General features: G+C 34.8%; 1 protein-coding gene across 1 annotated transcript in view; it reads left to right on the top strand.

Annotated features, from left to right (window-relative positions):
• LOC150084039 (pappalysin-1-like) overlaps positions 1-14,319 on the top strand; it is a 68,338-nt gene that overhangs the window by 34,317 nt on the left and 19,702 nt on the right. Inside the window, exons 9-13 of the mRNA XM_090375782.1 lie at positions 131-303; positions 3,280-3,408; positions 3,510-3,595; positions 8,722-8,924; positions 9,812-10,547. Coding sequence (XP_090231908.1) covers positions 131-303; positions 3,280-3,408; positions 3,510-3,595; positions 8,722-8,924; positions 9,812-10,547 — 1,327 coding nt within the window. The remainder of the gene's footprint in view (positions 1-130; positions 304-3,279; positions 3,409-3,509; positions 3,596-8,721; positions 8,925-9,811; positions 10,548-14,319) is intronic.

The raw sequence follows: 14,319 nt of genomic DNA, 5'->3' as shown, positions 1-14,319 counted from the left end.
TAATGCTATTTTCATAATGTAATGAAAATTTGGGTTCACAATTCAATACAAAAACATATGCAATTTGTTCATCTGATATGTGCTTTAAACCACAGAATACATTTTTTATTGAATTTTTTGTGTGTTTCAGCTCATTCTCAGCGCCAGTAATGCTTTTGTGAGTGTGGATGCAGTTCAGCTGATTTCAACAACAAATCATCCTCTGTGTGCCCCTTGTAAACCTTTGAGGTATAGAGTATTTCGACAGCCACCTTTTGAATCAGGTCTTTCAAAAGAAGTAGATGGTACAGAGTTTACTGACAGGTAATTCATAAGTTTCAGTATATATACATGACACACTATAACCCCTTGATTTGGAAACAGCTTCATGTGGTCCATCAATTACAATTTACAGTGAATTCGAACCAGTGAATTCGAACCTAGTTTGGGATCATGTCAGTTCACTGCAAGACAAGTGGTGGCTATGACAATTTGGTATGATGATTTAGTGAATTCTTTGGAAGAATTTTGTGTATGGCAAAGCAAGACAGAAAATGCAAATTTTTAAGATGCCCTGCTGTAAACAGTCAATTTAGTGATTAGATACCATTTTGATATTTTATATTTGTGATGGTCCACCTTCATTTTCAATGCACATTTTACCTTTTTTTAGATTATACAGGGTTATTCAAAATGAAGTCCAGGGTTTCAGTACAGGAATTGTTTGAAACCCCAGACTTCATTTTGAATAACCCTGTATTAAAAAGTGCTATGGACAGGTTAAAGGTTGAGATACAAGAGAACCTTGTAAGTTGCATTTTTTTTAGGACACATGGGGGTTGTTTTAGAGTCCAAAAGTAAGCAGCCTTCAATCATTGATTAATGGATGAAGGCTGGGGCTAATGCACATTTTCTCTGTTTGGTCTACAACCTGTGCTATAGTTTATATTGAAAGTAGTAGCAGGCTCGTAACATGGATGGATTAAGGGTAGGTGGTAAGCTTCCCTGGAGATTGTGTGCGGGTTGGAATTGAAATCCGAGTTTCCTACATGGAAAAGTGCTCTGGCCAGTGAGGCATTTTGACCAGGGGCCATGCCAGTTCTCAATGCTCTTGACTAAGGGCTGGTATGCCAAAAGATAGCATGGAGGATGGTAATTAAAAGAGTTTATTTTTGCATCAAACAACTTAGGTTGTGAGGTATGTTAATATATAATCTTGTCTGGATTAACGGTGTTACGATATGGATGGAGTCTTGCTAAAACAGGCATATACTCACTTTCCAGCCTGCCTATGAGAATTGGCATGAATTCTTTCATACAGAATAAATGGATAAAAAATATATTATTCTTTATTCTTTTTTTCAACATTTCTGCATTCCTCCTAAGTTCCAAAATTTCTTCTTTCCTAAACCTTTTACTTCAGTGATTTTGTTAATATCTGATCTCCGTTGATATATCAAATTGTCACACACACACACACCAAATTGTCACATAGAGCAGAAAAATGTCATTCACCAAACTGTCATAAAATGAATTGATGTCCCCCCCGCCCCCGGGTTCAGATCCAGTCAATGATGTGAGGAATTATGAGTTTTTTTTCACATGGTTGATTTCGTCTCAGGCAAGGGCTGCATAAAAAACTCTGGTTTTTCTTTTCATCCAGCAAAACTGATTTCAGAATACATCATACAGTTAGACATAATATACTCGACCACTCATAGCCTTAGCTGCTTAACACATACTTAACTTATTGATCGTGTACTCCTTTTCTGTCAGCAGCAGGAGCTCATAGTTGATTTTTTTTCTCTGCTAAAGAATCATGCCAAGGAATCATCTCTGTTAGGGAAATCATCTCTTAATTACCATACAATCCTCAGACAAATCACTGTACATCGGATTGTGGGTAGATCCTATTTGTTACAACCAATGTAAAAACAGAAGAGCTCATGTAAGTTGTTGGCTATTTAATTTTGGTCATTCGGGTCACACACAAATTTAAACTCATCTTACTTATTTTTTTTTATCAATGATTTGGTGTTGGACTTAAAATCTGGTAAAGCTGTTGCTATTCCTTGGATGTTTGACATGATTCAGATTTGAAACAGAGCCCAAGAGGAAACAGTGTTTATCATCCTTTGCTGTGATGCAAGTACACTGCATCCACTGATTCAACAACATATTTCCCCTGGAACCAAGATTTGGTCTGATGTGGAAAGCTCATTCTGGAATTCCTTGTTGGGATCGTCATTATATGCATCAATCATGGCTTCAACTTTGTCCACCTGATTACTGGAGTAAAATACCCACGCTAGAAAATAACAACTGGAACATTACTAAAACAATGGTGAAATTGCAGCATTATCCAGTCTCAATGTAACTGAATATCTATGTGTTTTTTGGAAGTGGGTAGTGGAAGTTGATAACACTGCACACTGATGCACACTTTTGCAGTGAGGCTTATATGCTATAATTTTCACTTAAACAGAAAATCATGTTTTTTTTTTAATACTTTTCTCAGAGTACTCATAATACACAATTTACACACTGATCTTTTGTTTTTGACACAAATATACCAGTGACGCATCAGCTTCTATTTCCAGCGTTGATGTGCTGTGTGTTTTCAATTCTTCTTCAGTTTGAGATACATACAAATCAATGTAGTTCAATATACAGTACTACATTACCAAAAGTATTAAAACAGTATTGAGTTATTGTGGGTAGCAGTGGTTATCATCACCATCCTCCCTCATTCAGTGGAAAGGCCTGAGTTTGAATCTTGTCAGTGATGCAAGAAATTTATGGGCTTAGTTACCTTGTCATAAATACTAAACTAACAAAGAAAATTATTTATTGATTATGAAAATATTGTAGGTGATACTGTAATAGCACACAAGATATAAATGAAGATGTGGATGTCTCATTTATAAACAACATCTACAGAGTAGCTGCTGCTAGCAAATTGTGCACTGGTATTGTGGAACCTCTGGAGGAGTGAAAAAAAAGTTTCCTGAAACAGCAAATCTTGATCAAGAGCTTCTGAGATGGTGGGATAAAAGCTACATGCTTGCAGTAATCTATAATTTGAAATTTTTTTTAGTTAACTAGGACTGTGTTAGAAGCTATGTAGTAGTATGAACCGTATATTCTCTGCTTTTTTTTTGAGCAAATAGCGTATAACCTTGCCTTTTGATTAACTATCATTGGAATGGTGTTGTCCTTCTACATATGGTATATATTTTCTTTTTTTTTTTACTATAGACCTGTCAATAACATCTTCGTTCTTTTTTCTTTTTTTTTTAGCCATGTGGAATTAAATTCCGAATACAATTACAGAATACAGTCGTGGCTGGGTTCAAGGATGTCCATCTTGTCACCTGCAATAGTTTATCGTCACGGGTCACCATTCTGTGGCAATGGAAAATTAGATGAGTAAGTATTATTTTATTCATTGACACTTTTTCCCCAGAAGGCCTTTCTAAAGAATAATGCCATTATTCACATTACATTGTGATCTCTATTTATTCCCACAGAAATGAGGGTTGTGATGATGGGAATATCCGAGATGGTGATGGATGCAACAGTAGGTGTGAACAAGAAGAGTCCTTCCACTGTTCAGGTAAACTTTACAAGTGCAATAATCACATGTGGATTATGCCTGATTTGAAAAATATATCTGATACAGTTTCAAATCACAATATTAGGAAGACCTCAAGTAGGGTTCTTATATCAGTTTTTCTCAATCATTTTAAGTTTATATATCACCCTAGCATCAAAATTTAGTAACAAACAGAATTACATGTTTTTATCCATATAATAATATAAAATTATCTCCACTATTTTTACCCAACTAAATATTCTATAAACAGAATAAAATTTGTTAACTAGCAGTCTCTCCTGTTCCCCCACCACTTCTGCTCATTTAATTTTTAAATTATGTAATGTACAAGAAATTTCTTGAAGTTTAGCTTGGCTGAGATATTCAAAATTTTAAGAAATTCTGTTCTAAACACCAGGATGTCATTTCACAAAAACAAAAAGGTTTCTGCATTTAAACATTTTGGTTCTGTTTGTTTGTGTTTTCACCAAAACAACTAAGGCTATGAAACAGTGTATTGTCTGTAAATTGCATATACAGTAAACCCCCGCTATTCGCGGGGGTTACGTTCCTGAGAAATGCCGCGAATACCGAAAACGCGAATACTGAGTAATGGCTCCCATAGTAATAAAGGGGTTCCGTTCCAAAGTATGAAATATATAAGAAAAACTAGTCTAAAATTTTGTCTTTGTATATATTATATGTACTTTCATAATATGACTATATACATAGACAATACATAGTGAAATGCAAGCATATGGCATCGAAATGAAAATAAGAAACAATTTAATATTAAATGTAATATTTATTAGAAATTTCAAACCAGTGCCTTTGCTAGCTAAAAAACTTATCCCGCCAAGTGCTTTCAAGTTTCGTTAAAGTGTTGATAAAGGAGTTTTGCCTTTTCACGAATGATGAGTGAACTTAACGGAATTTTATTTTGAGTTCGGTCTTCTATCCACAGATTTAAAGTTTTTTCCATTTTTTCTAATTTAACATCACGAGTTACAGAGCAAATTTTTGAAGCAATTAGCGCGTTTTCACGTACACTACGGCGGATTTTTTCTTCCGATTTTTTGATTGATCATACCATTGACTCATTGATTTTATAATGTTTTTCCACTAAGGAGACACTTTCACCATTAGAAATTTTGTCTAATAACTCAATTTTATTCGCTAATGTCATCACCTTCTTTGATCTTTTCACATTTCCTTTGTTATTCGTAGCCATATTTTTGTACGGGTTAGGAAGAACTTGTCCACAATAAAGTCACTTTCTTCCATTAAAACACGCGAGAAAGTCTGTTTTATATTGCAAAACGGTAGATTTATCATTTTTGTAAGCATATCAATTTATAAATTGATAAATTTATTCAATTTATAAGCATATAAATTAAAAGCAAACGACGAAACCTTCCATGACAAGCGCATAACACATACTGAACAAGGATTGGCGAGAAACTTCCACGCTCGCGATTTTGTCACCCCTCTCCCCACCCACTGAGCGCTGTTTTGACCGGGAAAGATAATTTTAGCTACTCCCATGTTTTTTTTTTTTTATGGTGGAAAATTTTCACGGCGCTTTAAAATTAACATTTTTTTTAGGTTTCATTTTATATTAAATCGGCGACCACGAATACAGATACCGCGAATAGCGGGGGTTTACTGTATATACTATTCAACAGTATATACAAGATGTGTTTATTAAATAATGAGACTATTGAAATAACATAAATATAATTAGCATTAGTAGAGGCATATGATGCAAGAAAGCAAGCTTATGCAGCATCAGCCAAAAAAAGAAAAAAAAAAAACCCCTCCCATTTTCACCCCTCCATTCATTCCAAATGCCTGTCCAGCTCAGCCTTAAATTTATTTAGGCTATCAACTTCCACAACAAAAGATGGAAGTCTGTTCCATCAATCAACCACCCGCTGGCTAAAGGCAAATTTCTGCACATCTATTCTACAACTGTCTTTCCTCAATTTGAATCTATGCCCCCTCAGGTTCTTAATCTGAGTAAGAGGAAGAATCCCATCAGCATTCGGCTTGCTCAACCCATTCAAGGCCTTATACACCTCAATCAGATCACCTCGCAGGTGCCTACTCTCCAGGCACTGCAATTTGCAGAACTTAAGCCTTTCTTGGTAAGAGCACTCCTTTGTTCCCTTCTCCAATCTTGTTGCCCTTCTTTGTACTTGTTATAGCAACTCTACATACTTCCTACAATGAGGTCTCCAGACCTGTAATGAAATACCTTACAAGTTATTCCCTTCAAAATAACTGGTTTGGGCTTGCACACATATTCCATACATGACTTCCAAGTGCAGAAACATTTCTAGATGTCATCTTCTATAAGCTCGTTTAACACTTCAGTCGTTTTTTTTCTGAATGTCTTCAGTCGACTGCAAATGGGTTTCCTTAAGTACATTTTTCAGTTTAGGGAAAAGAAAAATGTTACAAGGAGCTAGGTCAAGTGAGTAGGTGCATATTCACACATAGGGATTTGTTTTTTTGGCCAGAAACTGGTAAGCAGAGTGCATTGTGATGGAGCATCCGGCCATCCTTCCACAATTCAGGTCTCTTCCTTCAAATTTTTTCATGCAGCCTTGTCAGAACTTCAATGTGGAATGTTTGTTTGGCATTCTGATTTGGTGGGACATATTCAACCAACTAATTCCTTTAATATCAAAGGAAATAAGAAGCATGGTTTCCATTTTTGATTTTGACATCTTGCTTTTTTTGGTCTGGGGGAATATTTTGTCTTCCATCGAATTGAATGTCTTTTAGTGTCCGGGTCATATTGGAGCAGCAAACTTTCATCACAAGTAATTACAGTACTCCTAAAATTTGGATCTTAAATTTTTTTCAAAACAGCTTCACAAACTTGGAGTTTTCTCATTCTTCAATCATCATTCAAAATTTTTGGCACTATCTTGGCACACACTTTTCTCATGCCTACATTTTCAGTCAAAATTTGTTTAACTGTTTCTTTGTCCATATTGAGTTCTGATGCAACCGTTATAATGCTTAAATGATGACCACTTCTAATCAGTGTCCTTACCCAGTCCACATTTTCAGCAGTTTTCACGGATACCAGATGGCCTGGTCATTCTTTGTGTTCCACATTCTCTTTCTTCTAAAAATCTTTTATGCCATTCAAACATGTGAACTCTTGACATAGTATCTTTTCTATAAACTTTATGCATAACTTTCACTTGGTGTTTTCTTAAGTTTTGTTAAAAATTTGAGGTTAATTTGTTGGTCAGTTCTTTTTGTTATTTTTCTGGCATACTGCAAAAGCACGAGGTAATGAAAACCTGTCTCGCTGCAAAGTGAATGAATGTGACTTGGCAGACAACTAGGGAAAGGTTCAAGGCCAACTGCTGTGCCTTTGTTTCAGAGGTAGTAGTACTGGCTGCACACACAGTCTCATTATTTAATAGCCACAACCCATGCTTTCAGGTTTGCCTTTTCTGCTGTATAAAAAAAAAAACAAAGAAACTAGGAATAGGGGAGAATGTAAATGGAAAATTTGTCACTGTAATTTAATAATCTATTTGAAAGATTATATTTTTCTCCTAAAGCAGTGTACATAATGTACATAGAAATAATGTTTTTGTAACAAAAAAAAACAAACAAACAGAAGCTGTATGCTGGGATTCAACATTTGTATGAACACTGTTCTGTTAGATGTGCACACTGATTTAATGTACATGGTATTGGGACACTAATGAATAAATACATTTTATGCAAATTGTTGGTTATATAAATACTGTAGAAGACAGCATGATAGCAAAGTATAAATTAAATTACTGAAGACAGAGGTGTCATTTGCAATCAGTATATTGAACTCAATGAATCCAAAGGTGGGCAGGTAGTGGGATGCCATTAAGGCCAGATGGTGGATTTTGAAGCTTCTCAAAATTCAGAATCTAGAAATACAAAGGCACTATGGCATATTAAATTTGAACACTGATCAGAGAGAGAGACTGCTTATTTTGATAAGAGATCTCCAAACAGTTGGATTGCTGGCCAAAAAAACTGTGCCCAAAGTTAGTTTCAAAAGGATTATCTAAAAGGTTCAGGAAGTTTATATGGAATTATATCAACATGGGGTGGAGGCGTTCCACAGAGAAGATGCCACCATGCCACACTGCAATAGATAGTGGAGGAACTGTCCTCTGGAGGAGTAGAAAAAGATTCTCTGAAGCAACTGATCTTATTGTGTACTGTTTTTATGAGGGCTACTGGCAACATGGAGAACATTTTAAAAGGATATATCATTCCTTTTCAAATGTTCTGCTTTTCATAGTATAGCATTGAATCGATAGCCCTTCTATAAAGTACATTTGCAGGAGTGATATTGATATTTCAATATCACTCCTGAAAAAGATATTTCAATTTTATGAAATTTAAATATCTTTTTCCAGTCCTACAGAGGATAAATCCTCCAAGCTGCACCACTGTACCTATTGCTGTGCAGTGTGTGGCAGCTAATTTGTGGAATCCATTACAACAGGACAATATCTATCACATAATTTGTTGGTGATGGCTTGATTTTGGGAGAATGATACTGATGGATTGGCCAGCAAAGAGTATAAATCTGAACCTAAAAGAAGTATAGTTGAGAGAATTTTTATAGGTGAGTGAAGGTCTTTCACTAGCTATTCCACAATGCATTCATAGTACAATTCCACCCCTTCTCCTCAACCAATTGTTGGTCTAAGAAATGTACTGCTTATGTAAGCAATCGGTACCATGTATTATGTGGGTGAAAGGTATATGGAATGGGAGATAAGGACAGCTAACAAATGACCTTCACCTATAGAATTTTTGTCCACTATAATATGGGAAAAACTGGAGAGGCATGTAAGGACTTGTCCACATGGTGGCCAACATCATTTACCTACTTAAAAACTTCTGCTGGAGGAATGGAGAAATATTTTCATTGACACAGCTCAAATCGGCATAAAGTGTTTCAAAAACACTGCAAATTGTACTGCTGGCCAAAAGAGATCCTACACCGTATTAAAATCTGATCTGTAAACTGTTCTTTTCTCTTAGTGTCCCAATATTTCTAATAACATAGTCTATACCTTTAGTTACTTCAGCAGTAATCATTCTGAGAGTATTTATAATTCTAGGGGAACCTAGCCATTGTTATTGGTATGATGGTGATGGCATCTGTGAAGATTTTGAACATCAGTTCAGCATTCAAGACTGTGGCTATTATACACCACCTGGATTTCAAGATCAGTGGGCATCATTTGTAAATATAGATAAAGACCTGATACTTGAATCATGTTCTCCTGCAGATGTCATTATTGGTCCCCCATTGGATTCAAAGGTATACCATAATTTCCATTATTTTTTGGTAGTCTTTCTTTAAGTCCATTTTGTATAATAAAACCTAGAAACCAAGATTCACAACATATGCTAGACATAACAGCATTAATGCAGGAACTGGTGCAATATGCCATACGTAATCAGCATACTAAAAAAAATCCAACACAACTAATGAATAATCACAAAAAATAATGTTCATGAAAAAAAAAACAATACTATAATTTCCAACAGGAAAAAGAAATTACATGTGGTACTGCAGGCTTTAAATTTTCCACTTCTCGTTGTAGTTTGAAACATTCCTACAGAGAGAGGACAAAAGAAATTAGTTGTTAAAATGGTGTAAAACAGTGATATGTATTCACAGATAAAGGCTGTAATTAACCAGCAGAATAGGCAACTTTTTTTTGGAAAAGGTAAAAGACTGTCAAGGAAGATACTGAGAGGACCTTCTTTTACATTACTTGAAAGCTCATTCTCACTATAGCTATATAGAAACAATGATCTAAAATTTTTGCTCAACGAGTTTAGAGCAAAGGCCCCATGTTATATGAGAGAGAGAGAGATAAAATATATTTGCAAGCAGGTCCAGTCCTCAGTCTGCATGTAACACTGAGCAAATTGAGTTTGCTGCTAATTGCATCAATGTCATTGTATGGAAGCCTTTTGCTATGAGTTCTGGTTTTTGGTTATTAATTCAAGAGTTTCAAATTTTACTATCAAAAACTTTTATTAAATAAAGAAAAAAATATACTTTCACATTTTCAAAGAAAAACTGGCGAAACTGTTGTCTTCACACACGAAGAAATTATTATAATTATTATATATTAATTTAACTTAAATAAACAAATAATTTTTGTTTTTCTAAATTTAACATAATTTTTGTTATAGCTGATATGTGGTCCAGACCCAAACTACAACAATAGCTGGCATCCATGTGAAGAGGCTAATGTAGATGAATTTTGGATAACTGCTTGGTTTCGTAAACCTGCCGTAGCTACTTCAGTTTTCATCTTTCTCTCTTCGGATGGTATTATTCCTTTCATATCACATTATCCTAGTGCCACCTTGAATCTTATAGACAGCAGTGGGACTCAGCACCTAGTGAAGGATATTGCTCTTTCATGTTCAGATAATCCTGTGGTTGTTGATATTATCCATGATCTATCGACTCCATTTTTTTTAACTACCGGAGTAAATATAACATTTTCATCACCAGATGTTACAGTATCTGCAATCCGACTTAGGTATTCAGAGTATCTAAATCCTGTTAAAATAAGCGAATGTCAAGGCAAACAGCTCTACAGTCCTCGTGTCCAGAACTGTGTTTCCTACAATTGCAAAATACCACTGTGTTCTAAACCACTTTCAAAACATGCAAAGCTTTCTTGCAGTGGATATGAAGAAGGAGATATCTGTAGGATTACATGTGATGATGGCCACTGGAAAACAGGTGATGGTGATGAAACAATGTGTATTGATGGTAACTGGGTAGGAGCTGATCTACACTGTAAACCTGTAGATTGTGGACCTCCAATGATTTCCCATGCAGATGCTTTCTGTCCAGATGGAACAACTTTTGGGAAAGTGTGTAACTTTAAGTGTCGGCCACCTGCACGACTCAAAGGTAAGTCTAGGAGGAAATTGATACTAAATTTTTTTGTTCTTGAAGGTTGACATAGTTAATCCTTTTCAATAGCTTTACTTGACTAGAATATGAATGTATACATATTTCACTGTAAGATTACACCAAATTTTAAAGGAGAAGGCTCATTTATTTCAAAACTTAATGTCAGATTAATTAGACAGACATCAGTAGTATGTAAAGTTAATGGAATCAGTAATTAATGCAGATATATTTGAGTATCTGTGTAATAATAATATAATCGCCTAATTTCATATTAGAGAAGTCAATAAGTATGATGGACTTTTGCTATTGGAGACCAAACCGGACAAATATATTAAGGGCTTGACTCACTACTGCTAAGGAAAAAAAAACCTTCCAAGACTAGAAGATTAAATCATTGGAATTAACAAGACTAGACTGATATGGTATCAGACAAATCAAAGGGATGAATACAGGAATACTGTAGCTAAACAATAAACTAAAAGGATATTCAAATAAGTAGCATCCAGCTGACTTGTTCAAGACTACGTCAAACCTTCCAAGCACCTAGATGTGAACAGGAAAATGCTATCTCCCCACTAAGCAGGAAGTGTTGTTATTCTACTAATATTATTCTACTATTTTTCTAGCCCTAAGAGCTCATGACTAGATGCAGTAGCTTCCAGATTTCAACAATGAACATGGCCCTGAATGTGTTATGATTTTTTTATTACGTTTACATAACCCCAGGGGGCTCACATCTGGTGAGTATGGGCTTGGCACACCCAGGGTCCTGAGCTGGATATCATCATTTTTCTCTCTTTTGGTGATTCCTTCCTCTCTCTCTCTCTCTCTCTCTCTCTCTCTCTCTCTCTCTCTCTCTCTCTCAGGGTACTCAAATTTTTTTTTTGTCTGGCGCAGCACATGGCTGATAATAATAATAATACACTTCCATAGCAACAAATATATATTGAGCAGAATATTCTGTTTTTCTGCATAATAGATAGAGGCAATGGTAATGGTAAATGAAGAAATATGAAGAAAAAAAAAATTTGGGAAACTAATATCCAATAAGAGATAAATTTAGCGATCTTAGGATGGTATGGGTGTATAAGAAATGGTGGAGGGAAAGGGAGATTAGCTAATTGGATATTCAAAGCAAAAACAAATGGTAATTAAGCTTTGAGGTGGCTCAAGAGTGGCTTTGTGGTATTACAGAAGCAAGTATTACAGAAAAGAGGGCATACTCTGGTTAGGGCTGGACATCTAACAAAAAAATCAGGTTTACTTGGAGAAAAATAATGAATGGAATTCTGATATCCTTGAAGGAATGATTTGTGTTAACATACTGATCTGTATACCCACTGGGTATACAGATTTGTATGATGATAACTATTCCATTTTTCTGTCAGTTCTTAATTTATAATTCTGATATTGGCAATGCACATTTCAAAACATTTCATAGGTATTCAACAGTAACAATATATTTGGGCTGTGCTAGTGATAGACTTTTGTGTTCTATTAAGATTGTCTGCCATTCATTGAATAACAGGACCATTAACAACCACTTATATCAACAACAACTTAAACATCAATGTTTTTCTAATTTTGGGTTGAGAGGCAGTTAGAAGAATGTAATTAAACTGTCTGTAATTATTATTTCAGCATATTTAAAGTTATACAGACTTTATGATGGTTTTCAAATAAAGTATTATTTGAAAACTACCACAAGGTTTCCCTTATAGATTATATTGTAACAAAGGCCTTGCCTTGTTTATAACTCTGGCTAGATTATTGTGAATGATATCTTTGATTTTTTTATTTTAGTTATCTACTTTTCTATTTCGAAATACTAAACATGTTTCTTATGTTTCAATATGTTTTCAAAGGGTAAAAAAAAGAAAAAAAAAGAGGCTACTGATGTTACGACTCATATTGTGACAGTTAAGTTATGTTAAGCGTATTCCAGCTTACTGCATAATCACTGCTATAATGCGTTACCAGGTGATCAAAACAGAGAAAGAAGGATGCTAATATAGTAATATTTAAAAAAAGAGTTGTAATACAGTGTGATGTTTATACTCTAGTGTTCATGAGTAACATGAAAAATGATTTGTTTTGAAGTAAATGCTTTTATCTTTGATTAAACTGTCACAGTTATGTATGATTATGAAATAATGTTAATTAATTTTTGGCAGTATTAATGCTTTTTTAAGGTTAATGAAAATATAAGAATTTAACTGTCATTTTCAGTTATTTTTAGATAAACAAGTGGTTATTCAAAAGAATTTTGAATAAACGCTTGTTTATTCAAAACAAGTTCAAAAGAACTTGTTTATCATTTTGAGCTGGTCGATGAAGAATTCTGTAACTGGCAAGAAAATAGAAAGAATGATGGCATATATGTATATACACATATATATTTTTATATTAGCTTAAAGATTGTTATAAAACTGCAATTGTAAATAAAACAATTTACATATTCATAAACATGTATGCATATACCTTTGTATGGGATTAAAGTAAGACCTTTTACTTACTGGCAGCACGTAACCGATTATTTAAACCTCCTGTTAAAGGAAAGTATTGCAACATTAAAAGTTGTCTTAAGAAGATTCCAGAAACTTAGTACAGTGCTCTGTTAGCCTGCTGCTCAATTTGTACTGTTGATGTTAAAACATATTAGAATTGTTCTTATGATAGCATTACTCATCTAAGGCTCTAAACTGAATTCAAGTATGAGAGTACAGTAAACCCCCACGAATAGCAGGGGTTACGTTCCTGAGAAATGCCGTGAATACCAAAACCGCGAATACTGAGTTGTTGTTGTTGTTGTTGTTTTGGTTTTTTAGGAGCATTAGCAACTAAGGCCATATTGCTCCAGGGATATGCGGTGGTCATTCCCTGACCTTTCCGCATCCTCGTATTTGGTGGTGACGGGCTCGAACCCCGGTCTAATCAAGAAGCATGTGATACGCACTGCTGCTCCTTCCCACCTGGCTACGGAGGCGCCGAATACTGAGTTATGGCTCCCACAATAATAAAAGGGTTCCATTTCAAGGTATGAAATATATAAGAAAAACTAATCTAAAATTTTGTCTATGTATGATATGTACCTACATAATATGACTATGTACATATACAAACAAACACAGACAGTACATAGGCCGACCGGGCTAGCCGGGTGGATAAAGTTCCTGCCTGGCAACCCAAAGGTCACGGGTTTGAATCCCACCTCGGGCTTGGATCAGAGTAAATGCAAAAACTTTGGGAGGTGCATTATGGCCACAGAAGTTGATGTGCCAACAACTAACAAAAAAAAAACAAACCAGTAAATAGTGAAATATAAGCATAAGGCATCGAAATGAAAATAAGAAATAATTTAATATTAAATGTAATATTTATTAGAAATTTCAAACAAATCTTTCAAACCAGCCTTTGCTAGCTAAAAAAACTTATCCCGCCAGTGCTATCACCAGTTTTGCTAAAGTGTTGATAAAGGTGTTTTGCCTTTTCACAAATGATGAGTGAACTTAACGGAATTTTTTTTTTAGTTCGGTCTTCTATCCACAGCCTTTTCCATTTTTTCTAATTTAACATCACAAATTACAGAGCAAATTTTTGAAGCAATTAATGCGTTTTCACGGACACTATGGTAGATTTTTTATTTCGATTTCTTGATTGATTGTACCAAGTATTTAGAAATTTTGTCTAATAACTCAGTTTTACTCGCTAATGTCATTACCTTCTTTGATCTTTTCACAACTCCCTTGTTATTTGTAGCCATGTTCTT

The sequence above is a fragment of the Mastigoproctus giganteus genome, chromosome 6 (assembly GCF_048544385.1).
Source record: "Mastigoproctus giganteus isolate SK-2022 chromosome 6, ASM4854438v1, whole genome shotgun sequence".
Lineage (NCBI taxonomy): Eukaryota > Metazoa > Arthropoda > Arachnida > Uropygi > Thelyphonidae > Mastigoproctus > Mastigoproctus giganteus.
This window is presented reverse-complemented; position numbering and strand designations above follow the sequence as displayed.